The sequence below is a fragment of the Pholcus phalangioides genome, unplaced genomic scaffold, assembly GCF_987345545.1.
Source record: "Pholcus phalangioides strain wild (caught in Gottingen) unplaced genomic scaffold, Ppha-v1.0 ptg000003l_1, whole genome shotgun sequence".
In the NCBI taxonomy this organism is placed as follows: domain Eukaryota; kingdom Metazoa; phylum Arthropoda; class Arachnida; order Araneae; family Pholcidae; genus Pholcus; species Pholcus phalangioides.
The window spans coordinates 21764044-21780393 of NW_028301596.1; the positions used below are offsets into that span (position 1 = coordinate 21764044).

At 39.2% G+C, this 16350-nt stretch overlaps 3 protein-coding genes across 3 annotated transcripts in view; 1 reads left to right on the forward strand and 2 right to left on the reverse strand.

Moving 5' to 3' along the window:
• Nucleotides 1–9511, reverse strand: LOC149088281 (invertebrate-type lysozyme-like). The gene is made up of 4 exons (XM_089246352.1): nt 9356–9511; nt 4546–4640; nt 1718–1838; nt 1–355 (listed from the first exon to the last, which is right to left on the reverse strand). The coding sequence occupies exons 1-4, from the start codon at nt 9429–9431 to the stop codon at nt 135–137; spliced, it is 513 nt and encodes a 170-aa protein (XP_089102478.1). The 5' UTR covers nt 9432–9511; the 3' UTR covers nt 1–134.
• Nucleotides 7044–16350, forward strand: part of LOC149088282 (PI-PLC X domain-containing protein 3-like) — a 26141-nt gene continuing 16834 nt past the window's right edge. Inside the window, exon 1 of the mRNA XM_089246341.1 lies at nt 7044–7118. The gene's annotated coding sequence lies outside the window, so the exon portion shown is untranslated. The remainder of the gene's footprint in view (nt 7119–16350) is intronic.
• Nucleotides 13587–16350, reverse strand: part of LOC149088283 (lysozyme-like) — a 6211-nt gene continuing 3447 nt past the window's right edge. The window contains exons 3-4 of the mRNA XM_089246315.1: nt 14319–14448; nt 13587–13884 (exon numbers count right to left, since the gene is read on the reverse strand). Of these exons, the coding sequence (XP_089102441.1) occupies nt 13670–13884; nt 14319–14448 (345 nt within the window). The 3' untranslated portion in view covers nt 13587–13669. The remainder of the gene's footprint in view (nt 13885–14318; nt 14449–16350) is intronic.

Sequence of the window (16350 nt, forward strand, 5' to 3'; positions counted from 1 at the left end):
TCAGTATGAATACGCAAGATTTTATTAGGAAATAACTTTGCCAGTACAGTGCATCTATTCCGAACTGGAAGTACAATTACCGGTATTTTTTGGAAGTATCTGGTCCGTTAGAATAGGTCATTTTAGGGTCGATCCTACATCTCGTTCGTCTCCATCAGGCATTCAGCGAAGAGGTCCCAGTATCGAGTCCTCTCGATCCCGGTGTTGGCGCAGTTGTATGGACCCATCTTGTGAATGCGTGCGAAGTCTATGCAGGTCACCCGGCCGTCTAGGTCGCAATCTCTGCCGTATCGTTCCATGTAAGCTCTGACAGCTTCTTCCGAGCATCCTTTTCGACTCGCACATTGCTCGAAGTCTGCAATGAAATCAATTTTTTTGGGTGTGAAATATAGTGAAAATTCACAATTTTTTTACACCGATTTTAGCCTTGGATCAAGCGCTGCATATGTTACGGTAAATGTGATAAATCCGGTTATTATGCATAATTGCCGACTTCACTTTTACCGGTGATTATGCATAATACCAGAGGTGGTGAATTTGGAAAATGAAAAAAACTATCACTTTTTTCCCGGCGTTTATGCATAATACCCAAGCATCGTTGGTAAACATCACGAACTGCGCTAAATTCATCACATTTTCCGGTTATTATGCATAATCACCATTTCTTCGTAAATATGGTATATTTGTCCCATTAAAAGTGTGATAATATTTATCCATATACATGTATATAAAATTACATGTCCTGACTGACAGTCTGACAGATTCGTCATCGCCGAGTCGAAACCGCTGAAGCTATAAGTATGAAATTAGGTGAGCAGTTTTATTTTGTAATGTAGAGGCATTTTTTTTGCAAAAATTAAACTTCTGAGTGAGTCAGGGGAATTCAAAGGTTATATGGGACAATCACAGCAGAGCCGAAACCGCTGAAGCTATAAATATGAAATTTGGTCAGTATTATATTTTATAATATAGATACTTACTAAGGCGGGATTTCAGAAAATTCCAACCCCCAAGGTGGTGGTGAGGGGGCTCAAATGTTACATAAGTATATGAAGAAATCATCGCCGAGCAATTTTCAGATTACCAAATCCACGAAAGCAAAGCCACGGGTAGCAGTTAGTTATTCATATGACCGTACTGGTGAGCCAGCGTCTGAACAGGATATAATAAACACTGATGTAATGAATTTTTCCAAACACCCTCCATTTCCGAAATAACTTCCATAATTAACTCCTGTTTGACGAATTCGGAAATCGGGCCTCCTATTTAACAAAATTTACGATTTTACCCGGATATAACAAACTCTTATTTAAGAAACATTACGATCGCATCCCAATATTATAGTCTCTCATTTAACAAATTATACCATCGTATCCCGATATAACGAGTTCTTATTTGACAAATTTTTTGATTTTAAGGAATTTTACAAGTTTTGTGTGTATGCAATCAGACCCCAATACTACAAACTCCTATTCAACGAATTCTCTAATCCGACCTCGATATAACTAACGCTTATTTAACGTTAAGTTTTACGATTGTACCCCGATTCAACCTTAACTATAACAAACGGCGCTTGGTATACATATGTATAATCACCGAAATTCATCAAACCTACAGAGAAAATTGGTGATTATGCATAATAACCGATTAATCACATTTACCGGAACATACACAAAAAGGAAAGAACGGGAGAATTTCATTTGAAATATGTACGCACCATTCCGTGGCTCCCCTGCATCGATATAGTATGACTCCGTGATCTTGTATGGGCCACAATACTTGACTCCCCATTGATAATAACACTTGCTCTCTTCGCACTTTTTACCGTCAGCAGAGGCCTGGAAAAGCAAATAGAAGTCAATAAATTTTATTTATGATCGCTTCCCACCAATCGCTTCGAACCATGCGTTTCGGTTCCAGGGGTGTCGTGAAGAGCCGAACCGAAGATACTGAAGTACGCCTCATATACGTGTATGATACTGTATGCCAGGTAATCTTGACTTTTTTCAGCCGCGACCCAAAATCAACAAGATAAGCTTCGTGACCCATGGGACTGTTTGCTTCATCCAAAATTAGTGAAACCAGTGATACAATAAGTGCATTTATAATAGGACTTTTATGTGGAACTGTAAGGTCGAAGCCGAAAAAATCAAGTTTGGGTCGTGTGACCTCAGAATTCCTGACTGCTAGTGGATTTGAACGAACCATCTCGGAAGCCGCTGCAAATCAAGTTTGGGTCGTGTGACCCATAGCTCAAGGACCAATTAGGTCAAGCTGCGCCAAAACAGATGACATCAACGGGCCTCAGTGTATTTTACTATGCATTAACGGGCACTCCTCATTAGCGGCGAAAATCTTCGGTCCCAATGGTGTCCGTTATCGAGAGGTTCTACTGTATCGGTGTTTCGAAAAGTGGGCAATGTCACTTCCCCCAAGAGGCTACGTAATGATCCAGGGGAGCGGTAGAAGCTATAGGTTTAGCATAGGATCTTATGGTTCGGCTTGCGTTGGACGGCGATGAGAAAAGCAGCATTGAAGAAGGGGCCGATGAAACAAGAAGTTTGAGAAACTTTGCTGCATAATGAGTAATTGAAAGTAGATTGTATTGATATAACTTCCCGGGCGGGGCGTCGAAGTGCTTCAGACTGTGGGTTTGAGTTTCATGATATGGATTTTGAATTCCGAATGGAATCTGGGGGTGCTCGGACCCATGACACAAACAACTGTGATTCCCCCTTCCTGCCCAGCTCCGACGCCACTGCCTCCCGGGGTCGCCTCATGGTGTATGATCTGTATCATAGACACGGGCGGACCGGTGTATTTGTAAACTAAGTGGCACCTCTCGCAAACTGCCAAACGCTGGTACTGGATTCGGGTTTTGCCCGTCTCGCCCTAGCCAGCACCTACCTAGCAGGATTTTCATCGTCCGGTTTATTATTTTTCCCGTATATCCTTAGGGGGTGTGTCGGGAGGGTGTTGAAGGGTTTACCCGAAATTTTGCGTAACTGTGACCACCATGAAAGTGTCACACGTTTGCCTCCACTCCATTAGCAGCTGGAGATGTCTGCCTCAGTGTGATTAGTAGCTGAATTAGCCCAATATAGCAGCACCAGCAAGAATACGAAACAAGCACAATTCCGACAACATATCCTGACAACACCAGGGCCACACATACGCTCAGAACACACATTCCGGCATGTGCCAATTCGTTAGGGATTCCGTAGAGGAATGTGTACGAGGTTCATGCACGGTTAAGAAGTAGTTGTGGTAGGTGTATATGAAGTTGCCTGCTTCCACTCCATTCGTAGCTGAAGATGCCTGTCGTCGCTCAGACGTGGGTGCACAGGGGTGGTGATAAGGGCGATCACTCCTTCCAAGGGGTGAATAAATAACATGGGAAATTTATTTATTCCGTAAAAAATAATGATCCAAAGAATTTGCATAATAATTCGCTCCTCCCGACACATCGGTCTGGATCCGCGTCTGTTGTATCGTAGAAAATATTAATGTTTGTGTGGGTTTTTTCTTCCTCAGAATAATCTCGTGATCATCGAGAGTTGCGCGAGAATTGAAACGTTGCAAACCTCTACACCAGATTCGGGGAAGCCGCTGCTGACTGTAGTTTAACACCACACCAGTACCATGAAGAACCAAGAATTTTCGGACTTGATATTGCTATTAACACTTTCGGGTCTAAGCCCGAGTCTGACTCGGGATGTCGTTTTTGTTCAAGGGAACTAAGCCCGAGTCTGATTCGGGCTTAACTTTAACTCTAGTAGCTATACAATGGCTGAATATATATATTCCCAGTATTTTTAAACCTAATATATAAATTTTCTAGTTCCAAAAAAAAAATATACATATATATATATATATACACACACACACACACACACACACACTCACTCTTATATATATATAGATAGATGGCAGCAGCCAACGAATGTAGCTTTATGAAATGATGTAGAAGTAAGTATAGTTGAAACACATTTGTCTTTCTAGGTAAGGTAGCCATGTTTGTTGATGACAAGATCATTATTTTTTTATTAAAAACCATTTTTAAATATTTGTACAGCATTTGGATAAGTTTTTATTCAGAATTGTTTGAAATTTTGTGTTAAAAAATGATGCTTTCTTATATGCGGAACTTTTTTTCAAAACTCTAAAACTTACTTTTTTTAATTATTTCTCATTAAATATTAATTATTCGTACCTTTAAATAATTGCTATTTTATGAAGGAAAAGAGTTTGAAATTTCTAGTTAAAAAAAACTGTTGAGATGTCTATATTCTAAGTATTTTTAAAAAAATCATGAAAACTGCCAAAAACCCTCAGTCCACAAACATAGTCGAAATGTCGAAATAGCTCAGACCCGAAAGTGTTAAGGGGTTACTACGGGTCATTGGTTTAAGGTGAGCCTTATTACTTGACCCCAAATTTTGTTTACATTTGAAACGCGAATCGCGTTCAATCTAATTGTGGTAAATTTCAAGCTTTAGTATTCATTAAAAAACGGCTATACTTATAGATGGAGCGATGACTCACCTTGCACATGCATTTCAGACATTCTTGAGAGGGATATTCTTGTTTCCTTATGTCTTTCTTCCAAAAGGGATCCACATTTTCCTCCGTATCATATCCTGTGGAAAGAGATGACACATTATACTGATGAATATATGTATCAGCCGTTCAGCCCTTTAACTACCGACGGTACTTCAAAGTACCCACATTTCTTTTCAACCCCGTAACATCCCTTATATAGGTTGTTGGGCATTGGTCAAATTCGCACTCCTCGGGATAAGGGCGATTCCGCGTTATGGATCCATTTTTGTTTATTTCCCAAGTTTTCTTATTTAAAGCGGTAATATGCCTCTCTGAGCACTTTGATTCAGATTTTCCTTAGGAAAACATTAATACCGCAAAATATGGACAGCGGAATCTCCCTTAACGGACACTCCCCGACACTTTTCTGATCTCCGGTCCCGTAGGGCAGGGCTTTAATGTATTTCACTCCCCCCCATTAGCGGACTGTAAAATCAGGCAAACTAATTTTTTTCCAAACTCAAATTTATAAATTTCTGGTCATAAACAAAGAATTTATCATACTCAGATTATTTTTAATCCTAAGCTAGTGTTGTTAAGTATGATAAATCGTCAATTAACTACTTAATTAACTGAAGATAACTACGGTTGACGCGATGTGGTGAATTCGAATGGTGATGTTGGTTGATACGAATGGAGGAAGCCAACATTACAACACTGATAATATGTTATGAATGTTTTTATCTTCTCTTAATGCTTATTTTAATTTAATTTTTGTTGCAAAATATGTGTAGTGCACGTATCATGTAGGGGTGAAAATAATTGATTGGCTTAATGAAGAGAAGAATGGTTATAAATATTTCCATATGTATCAGACTTTCCAACTTTATTCGGGAGTTACGCATAATCGCCGATAAAAGTGATACATGCAGTTAAATTTAACCAAAGTTTCTTTATCGAGACAATTGGTGGTTATGCATAACCATCGGGTGTATCACTTTTACAGTAACATAATACATTCTAGCATTAAAATGTATAAAAACATTTGAGATCGAAGTCAAACGTCGTATAAATGTGAAATTCGTATAAACGAGGTTCTACCGTATCGTACCTTTACATTAGCGGTAAAAATGTTTGGTCCCAGGAGTGTCCGTTATCAAGAGGCAATACAGTAGAGCCTTCTGATAACGGACACTCCCGGGACCAAACATTTTCACCGCTAATGTAAAGGTACGATACGGTAGAACCTCGTTTATACGAATTTCACATTCACGGGGGGGGGGGGGGGGGGGGGAGGAGAATCTTGATTCTATAAACATTTTTTGCAGTCATTGCTCGAATAAAACTGAAAAATAGCTTTTTGTTTTCTTTGTGAAAGAAACCGTATCTATAAACGGTCGATTTTCTGATTCCATGTTTTCCACACAATTCTCGGGTTTTCCGCGTTCTAGCTGTTTCAAAAAAGTGCAACTTTCTCACATATACAAATGTTTCCGTTTACAACTTGTACCTACCACATCATTTGGCATTTTCGGCATGTTCGGAAATTCACTTAAATCAGCGATGGGCAAACTAGTTCACGTAAGCCAAAATTACGGAAATATCCCGTAAAGTACGGATCGTATAGTCACGCCATACATGCAAATTACTGGCCCGCGAGCGACAGAAATACCGCATATCTGGCTCGCGAACTATTACTAAACCACACACATGCACCTCGTCCATATTCCTCTGCGGAACCTCTAACGAATTGGTACATGCGGGAATGTGCGTGTAGTGAAACTTGACGCGTGAAGTTTGTTTCTGTGTAATGCTTGTTATGTGTAGTGCTGCCATCTGCCACCAGTTTTTCTAACTATGAGTGAAGTGTAATGATTGAATAATTTATCGTAGTAGGATTGTTGCTCTCTGTGGCGAGACTTTTCAATGGGGATATATGCTCGCATTTGCGCCTCGAAATTGGGAACCACAGGGAACCAACTTCAGCCGACCACCACTGCGGCGACGGTGGGGTTCGAACCCGGATCCTCGCGATGTGAGTCCGTCACTATGACCACTTGACCACCACAGTGGCTCGCGGACTGAAAAGTTTGCGCACCACTGATAAGAAAAACTGAGCAAAGGTTAACTGTAAAGCGCGGACAGGCACCAAAACTGACATTTTGTCTAATGACATTCATTGAGGCAGTTGTTGCACATTTGTCATCGTTTTCCAGAAGCTCGGAAATCTCAACGGACACCAACAATAAGTGGTATAAAAAGAAATTAAATGGCCGGATGTTTATTTTAAGGCCGAATTCGGGCAAAGAAGAAACATCAATCGTCCCTACTTAGAAAAAAAAAATTCTTTTGAAGTGTCTGGATTTTCCTATTGCAGTTCGAAGTACATAATATAACAACTTGACGTTTAGCAGATCAAACAGCAAAAGCGTGGGACAACTAGTTTCTTGAATATGACGAAGATTTCCGCATGAGTTTACTTACGTAGTCGCCGTTGTAAGCAATTATTGTTGCAATTTCACAGAGGCGGAACTTCACTAATGAAGTTTAAGGGAAGGAACTAATACACGTACTAGGTAAGGTTAATGCAAAATATATTTTTTTCCTCTTACCAAAGGTGGTACCTCATTATAAGAAATTTTGGTGCATTTCTGTAAAATAATACCCGTTTCAAATACCAAGCAAATTTGTGAGTGGTACTCAAAAGTACTGTTAGTGTACATGGTGAGGTGTAAAATGAATGGTGTAAACAATGGTGAACTGCGATTCGATTATCATTCGAATAGTGCTGGTTTTTTGAATGAAATCTCGATATACACGGTGTCCTGTAAGTACTAAGGCGACCTTTATTTCGTCGACCGTTCGTCGTAGAGGTATGGTTTCGATTTGAAAAATGCTTAAAATGCGTTCAAAAATTACTCTTTTCCAGTTTTGAGAATGGAAATACAGTGTGTGACAAAATGAAAAAAATCTAAATTGTTATACGGTTTCCCTGTTCTCTAATTTCCAATTAGAAACTTGTTGCCCTGTCTTTTTTGAGGCCCCTCCCCCCCAAAAAAAACATGTTTTCAACTGCGATAGTTAGAGACATTTTAATCCAAAAATCTGAGTAAAGTTGGGAAAGAACAGCAAGATCTAACGAACAACACTTCCTTCTCCCATTTATGTTGTTCTTTCTAAAACATTTTCAGATTTTTTAATTTAAATATCTCAGCGATAACATTGCCCTTGGAAACGTGGAATTTTTTTAATGCCACAGGGGATGCGGGGCAACAACTTTCTTACTGGAAGTTATAGGACAAAGGGACCGCATAAGAATTTAGATTTTTGTTATTTTGTGACACACTGTATTTCCACTCTCAAAACTGGTACAGGGTGGTTTTTGAAAGCATTTTAAGAATTTTTTTAAACTGATGCCATACCTTTACGAGGAACGGTTGACGTGATAAAGTCCGCATTAGCACTTACAGGACACCCTGTATATACAACGATACTTTGCGGACTAAAGGAAAATTCTGAAAAAAAAAATTGTATAGCAGGGGTGCACAATGTTTTCAGTTATGTATTGGTATATATCGGATGACCATATGACTCGTTATTTTACGGGACATTCCGCGATTTTGGAATGTGCAGCAGGAAGTCACCTACCGAGGGGTTAGCGCACCCTTTCCTTGGTGAGATCTTCATTATTTTGTCTGCGTCCTGCGCCGGCGTTTATGATGCTACGGTACCGTTCCAACACCCCATTTATGTTTTTTACAGCACCAATCACTTTGCAATGCATAAAATTGAATTTTTCCATTTGAATTTTTCAAAATTTTGTTGCTGTGACCGTAACCGTGAGAGCTAGGGTTTTTATTTGCTCATCACTCCATCGGGCCATTTTATTTCTTTTGTACCACTTATTGTTGGTGTGCACTGTGATTTTCGAGCTTGTGTGAAGCAATCAATGATGGCAACTGTGTATATGTCCCAATGAATGCGATTAGTCCAAAAGTCAGCTTTTGATCAAAGGAACTCTTCATTTCTTCACGTTGAGCAGTTTACATTAGTGTTTTAAAACTTTTCCGATCCCCTATTTCTTTTTTCTGCGATTATCTAATTGAATTTCCGAACATGCGGAAGACGTCAAGTGACGTGACAGGTACAAGCTGCGAACGCAAACACGATGCTTTATGCATCCGTGAGAAAATTGCACATTTGAAAAAGCAACCAACTGCGTGGAGAACATGAAATCGGAAAAAATCTACCGTTTATATGATATTCTGAGAGAAAAAAATTTGGTGATTACAAAATTTTTTTTTCAAAGAATAACGATTTTTTTCCATGGATGGGAAAAAAGCCTAGGAATGTTATGCAAATTATAAATTATGGTTCAAAGTTAAATTATCTGTTACTAAACGCATATACAGGGTGCATAGGTAACAGGGCGTATGGCATTTTACTGACAGACCGTTGCTCATAGAGGCATACTTCCAATTAGAAAAAGTATCCAAATAACGTGTATTACTCAGATATGTCATTCATATTGCAAAGGGGTTGTATAGTTATTAAAAGAAAAATGGAAACTTCTCATACGGATACCCTCTGCGAAAACAGTTGCTCTGTCTCTCCCGGTGCAAAAAAAAAAAAAAAAAAAACAATTCCACGTTTCTAAGCGCAATACTCCCTGAGCACTGAGATATTCGAATTCGCAAAATGGTGGAAAGTTGGGAAAAAAACAGCATTAAATGTGGTTAAAGCGGTTTACCTGGACCTTAAAAAAGAGTTATAAGATAGAGTGCAATATGATATAAAGGTATACGAGACTTACCGTTGGATTTCAGTGGAAAAATTACGACAAAAACAATTGCCGAAAGTAGAAATATTTGACTCATCACGGATGGCATTTGCGACAACCAATGACGAACCACCAAACGCGAGCGTTAATTTTAAACTCTCGGCAGCAAAGAAATAAATAAAGAAATACAAGAATCAAATTCGTAAACAAAGAAAAGAAACGACAATCGATAAAAGCACCGGCGAAACTAAAATAAAGCCGGCGATTGTTTGTGCAATGAATTAACAAATGGCGCAACAGATGGCGTTTTTTTTTTTTTTTGTGATGATGTACCGTGATCCAAGAGGCGTACCTGAAAAGTATAGTTCAATTAAAAATGTTAAAACAGATTTGTTATGCATAAAAATATGCCTTCATTATCCGCCCACAGCTCCCATTAAAGGAAGAGCGGTGTACAACATAGGATTTATGGCGGGCCTTTTTGTCAACAACGTCAGACAAGCTTTTTAGAGCGGGAAGACATGATCAGCGAACCTCCTTTACCTTTAAGGACAGTGTTTCTCAAAGTGTGCGTCGTCAACCTGGGGGGGGGGGGTCACGGCGAGTTGGAGATATTGATTAGTGTGCTTATTTATGCTTTGAAGTGGTTCTGTTATAAGTGAAAATATCTACGAAACTATTCTGGGGTGCAAAAGATGAAGCACGGATTGGGCAAGGGAGCCGCGGATGACTGAAGTTTGAGAACCACTGCTTGACATGATGCATTGTTCCTCTTCAGGAGGGCATTTCGCGCTGTGCTCTCAGACTCGAATTTGGCAGATAGGTTTCGCAGGCCGCTGTGGTGGTCCATTGGTGATAGTGGCGGACTCGCATCGTGAGGTCGCGGGTTCGAACCTCACCGTCACCACAGTGGTGGTTGGCTGAAGTTGGTTTTCTGTGGTTCCTAACTTCGAGGCGTGAATGCGAGCCGATCTTCCCTTAAAAAAGTCTCGCCACAGAGAGCAACAGACCTACAAACGGTACAAATGTAATTCAATCAGTACACTTCACTCACTTCACTTCTGAAATATAGATGGAATCACTGACACAACACTAGATACGCACTCAGACTGTTAGGTACTGACAGTTACACTTCCGGCACAACTCACTAGGTAGTAAATTGCCCATAGATGGCGATAGACCTGAGTTGTGCTCGGTTTGAAAGAAAGAAAGAAGATAGGCTTCACAGGTAGTGCAATTGACCAGAAGACCGTATCTATCTATTCTCGTCCATAAATCGGACCCGCTTATAACGAAGTCGGAAAAACATCGAAAATGTTCGTTGTACTCGAAAACATATATCTGTTAAATGTAAATGTAATAAATCGGTGAAAATATGTATAATCACCAATCGTCTCGGTAATTTTGGTAAATTTATCACCTTTACCGGTGAATATGCATAATACCCGAGTATTTTGGTAAATTTAACAAATGCTAAAAAAATTATCACTTTTACCGGTGATTATGCATAATACCCTGTTGGTGAATTTGATAGATATGAAAAAAAAACCCTAAATCAGTCTAATGTTTCATACATATGGACGGACCTCGATATAACGATCATCTATTTAATGAATTTCGTGATTTAACGATAAAAATCGTGACTTCACGATTAAAAATTCGTTAAAACAAAGAATTTATTAAGTGGAGTTCGTTATATCGGTCACTATCGTAAAATTTGTTAGCAGAAGTTTAATAAATCGGCGTATATTATATGGTAGTAAAATGTTTAAGTGAAAGTTCATTATATCGGGGTACAAACGGGAAATTTTTTAAATAAGAGTTCGTTTTATAGAGGTCTGATTTCAGAATTTTTCAAATAGGAGTTATTTAGAGGGGTGTTCGGAAAAATTCAATAAATAAGAGTTCACTATATCCGGTTCAGACAGTGGCTCACAAGTATGCTCATCTAAATAATAAATCTTATCATGGCAATGGGAACGAATTACCTTATTTACCAATAACAAATAGAGAATTATGAATAATAACTGACAAATGTGATGAATATAACACGATTTATCATGTTTACCAACGACGTTTGGGTATTATGCATAATCCCGCAAAATTGATAAGTTTAGGAAAATTTATAGGAATCTTACCAAAATGGTCGGTTACTATGGATAATAACCGGATTTATCACATTTACCGTAACATATCCGTACCAGCTGGATAAGCATAGATAAGCAACACGAAATTCACGGGAGAAGAGAAACTTCGTTATATATGTGAAAATTCGTAATATCCGTGTTCATTATAAATGAGCTTAACTGCGATAAAATATCATAAAGATGTGTTGCTAATTTTTTGAAGAAGAAAATATTTTTCTAAAATTATTTGTGTTTCAACACCAAAGGTAGATGAAGATGTGAAACCATGTGTTGTTCCTGGCCGAGAACCGGATTTTCCGCGGCAGCAAAGTGAGGGGGGGGTGTAAATTAGGACTGGCTGGTGCCAAATTTAGGGAAGGAGTTGTAAGGAAAATTAAATTGGAATAAGAGGAGGAGGAGGAGGAGGGTGGTAAAATTCGTTTAGAGCCCACACACAAGCAACAAAACCATAAATTATCGCAACAAAATATAAAAATCAATCTTTCAAAAAATCTTCCCGAATTCTTAATTGCAATTTACTACAACTTGGCACCTCGTGATACACCTCGTACACATTCCTCCGCGGAATTTCTAGCGAATTGGTGTACGCCGGAACACGTGTTGTGTGTTTACATTTCACAGAGAAAAACATCATTAATTTCCTAAACATTTATTACACGCATAAACATTGTTTCGGATAATGTCTCTCGCAAGTCGTTGAAATGAGCAGAGAATGAATGAAAGAATGAAGTAAATGAAGAGAAACGTCACAATTTCCCAGAACAGCTTTTTACACGTATTTGATACACGCTTTTTACAGAGATCTTGACGGAACGCGACCTATAAATAGAGTGCGATCCACAAATAAGATCTCGTCTTCCTGATACAATTACTGGACCTTGTCAACTCCTATTAAAGCAGAAAACTTCTACAGCTTCTGCTCTAGAAGATGTTGACCTAGTTCCGTTTAATGGCGCCACTTATATCGGCAAAAGAGACCTTTCTAGAAAAATCTCGATGAATCTCGTGACATTTTTACACCTCTTGTTTGGCATCATGACATCGCTAACTTATAGCCGAGTCAACTTACAAACGTGCCAACTTGGCGATATCTACAGAGAATTCCATTAATAGGATTATTTGCAGGCGAAAAATGGCATAATACATGATCAATAATAATTATTTACATAATTTTCGTAGCAATAAAAAAAAACAAGACGTTACACTGACAGTCATAAAAAAATGTTTCTTTTCCCACCAGCGTTTTCACAACTACCTTTGCCATCTTTCTATATCTTAATCTTATTCATTCTCGTGCGTGCCATCTACTACAAAACACAAAGTCGTAACTAATAATCACACATATATGCGTGGCGCTTATGTATTTAGGTTGTCAGAGTTATGCATGTTTCGTTTTATACTAGTGCTGCCATCTGCTGAAAAAAGGGGAAAAGATGGCAAAATATATTGTTCTATCACTTTCGTCGTCGTCCCCGAATGAAATTTCTGCCTACGCCCCTGCTTTTTTGATTATCCCAATCATGCAGCGGTGCGCAAACTGTTTGAAGCGTGACCCCCTTTTGACCAGAAAATTTATCGGCGATCCCTAAATGGGCTGACCATAAAAATCGGGATGTCTCCAAAAACCGGGACATCCCAATTTTTTGCTAATAAACGTGCCAACGTAACCCGAAATCAAAAGATGTTCATTAATGAGATCTGGTGAGATGCATTATTTTTTTATATTTGTCAACCAATCCAGCGGATTTTGTCATTTCAATTACCGTATGTCATACCTCTAAAGCGAGGGATATCTGTATTGGGACGTGGGCAAAGTTTAAGGCGGGCAGTCGAATTGTGCAATGAAGAAGCCAGCAGTGTCCAGGCATGGCCCGACTTGAACCATGATGAGGCGCTCGGAAAAGCATGTTGTCTGTTGCGACTAGGGTCAGAGATGTTTGGTTAGTCAGTGAATGCACGTTAGTTAGTTTTAGTTTATCTCCCCCCCCCCGCTAAATCATGAGGCCTAGGCCAAATGCCCCACTTGATCATGCGGAAATCAGGCCCCCGTGTTCAGAATGAAATCGAAAAGTTGCAGCATCGCTTTTTTTCCCAATTTAATAAAATGACAGAGAAAATATGGCCAATAATTTCTTTATTTCACCCAAAAGTCAAAATTGTCATAAATACTTCCTCGGTGAGTGTATTACAAATCGATCAATTAGCTGTTTACATTCGCGACGGCCACAAACTTTTTCCAGTACTCCGTGTATTCGATGTCCCTGGAGCTGCAACCCCACGGTCCAAGCTTGTGCATCCTTCCGTAGTCCAAGCAAGTGATTCTGCCGTCGTTGTCGCAGTCTTTGGCGTATCTCTTCATGTAGCCACGGACGGCGATTTCGGCGCAGGTTTTGTTTTTCAGGCACACCTCGAAATCTGAAACCCGAAAAAAAAACAAGGCATCACGTACGTATCTTAAGAAAAATGGATTATTTTAGCTCATAAAAAAAATTATTTATCGATGGGAAAGGTTACATATTCGAACGGCTAGCGGGCCGTTTGCCCAGGGCAGCAAATTCGAGGAATGAGGGACGAAGACAGTTTATAAAATTAGGAGAAGGGCGGAAAAATTTGTACAGCCCTCTATAAATCAGCCTCTGCCTAGAGAGCGAGGGACTAAGTCAGTGAGTCACCAAACAAGTTGATCTATAGGGTTTGCAAGCATGTGAGTGAACAAAAGAGTTACCCAGAGAGTGGGGGCCCAGATCACTGAGTGACCAAAAGCGTGACCATGACAAATTCGCGTAGCCCACAGGCGGCAAGACCACAAATCTACGTCTGAATGGGAGGAATTGTTCATAAAAATGTACCTGTGGGTTGGCCACGATCTCCAGGTTTACCGCCGTCGAACCAATATGCCCAGGTTACGAGGTAAGGCCCGCAGAAGTAGGCTCCGCCAGCGTTGATGCATCCAATCTTCTCGTCGCAGTCACTCGATGCCTGAATAATAGAAATGCGTTTAGTGATTAGGCACTGAGAGAAGTTGGAATTCGTCGTGTCAAGTACGAACATTATCACCAGGCTCAATTGTTAAGATAGTATTTAATGAATAGAATTGTCGGTTCTTTCCCTCCGATTCGTTGAATCAGGGTTTGACTGTATTATCTGTGGAAAGTTCCTCTATTGAGAACAATCCTGAATTAGGTGATAACAACAACAACAATTGTCAGTCAAATGAGGAAACTTTTCTAATCTCGCTTTAAAAACAAATTCTGTGTAACTTTCTCATCCATCCCTCACTTTTGTGTCCATCCCTCGTTTGTTGAATAAAAAAAAATGTACAGTTGAAGTTCATCAAATTCTGAAGTTAGAAGGTGCCCAGTTTTTCACCATGGCTGTAATTTGTCATTTTCTTCATCTAAAAACGTTCTTCTCGAGCAGGGGCGTGCGCAGGATCAAGCTTTAGAGGGAGAACAAAAGGCTCGGGGGGTGCACAAAAATTTTATTTGCGAGAAATGTAGGGTTACCATTCTTCAAAAAACATTTAAATTAACAAAAATTGGTTAAATGTAGCATATTAAAGGGAATGTACTTTCGCTATTTCAATTTTTTTCACCGAAATATTAATTTTTTTCTCTAATTTTTGGTCTGCTTTGGGGATACGGGTACCCTGAGCACCCCCCTCCTGCATGCGCCTGTGTTCTTGAGCATTATAGGCTGCTCAGTACAGGTCTTGAAACAAGTGGTACCAAATATTTACGAAGTAATTGTAGATATTGAATGCTTCAAAACGTTAAAAAATACGACATACAACATAGTTCTCTTTTTTTCGAAAAATTGCAACATTCCAAAACTTGTTTCGAAAAGTCAGAATACTACGAAACAGGGCCGTAAGTATGATTTTTTTATTTTAATGTTTGCCACCCGCAAAACTTTAAAATGCGATAATTTTATAATAGTGCTCTTTGTTCCCAACTAAAATTGCCGCCCCCGAAATTTTGCCTCCCGGGCAGTTTCCCCCATGCCCCCTCTAGTTACTGCCCTTCTCCGAAACATTAAAACAATTATAATATTTGGAACTTATTAATAAAAATTAGAACCTTCCGAAACTCGTTTAAAAAATAAGAATATTCCGAAATTGGTTTGGAAAAACTAGAATATTCTGAAACATTAAAAAAACTAGAATATTCCGAACTTCTTTCAGAAATTTCGGAACATTCCGAAACATTCAAACAATAAGAACATTCCGAAACATTCAAACAATAAGAACATTCCGAAACATTCAAACAATAAGAACATTCCGAAACATTCAAACAATAAGAACATTCCGAAACATTCAAACAATAAGAACATTCCGTAATAATGTTTCAAAAACGAAAAACATTCCGAAATTAGTTTCAAAAATTAGAACATTCAAACGATCGCAACACTTCGAAAAATTGTAACATTCAAAAACTGATTTCGAAAAATTAGAACATTTGGAAATTTACACAGGGTCGGATTTCGACATGAGCCCCTCGCAAGGTTTAAATACGTTTGGTTACATATAGAAATGCCCTCTCCACTTGTCAATACAAGATTCATTGAAAGATTGGTTGTTTGTGGAGATGAAGATTACAAGGAAGAAAAGTCATCACTAACCCCACGGGGACTCGAACCATAGAGTAATAACAGTGGTATTTATCTTTAGTCTATGACTCGAACCCCGGTCTCTCACTTGCCGGACGAGTGCTCTACCATCTAAGCTGTGGAAGCAGATAGAATATTGCAACCTTGGAGCGTATATATATGTTGAAAGGCACCGTACATGGACGGCGTCAACAATCAATTAATAGCTCGTGAATGACATAGGCCACCAGATGTCCACATGCATATAGAAATGTCCTCTCCACTTGTCAATAC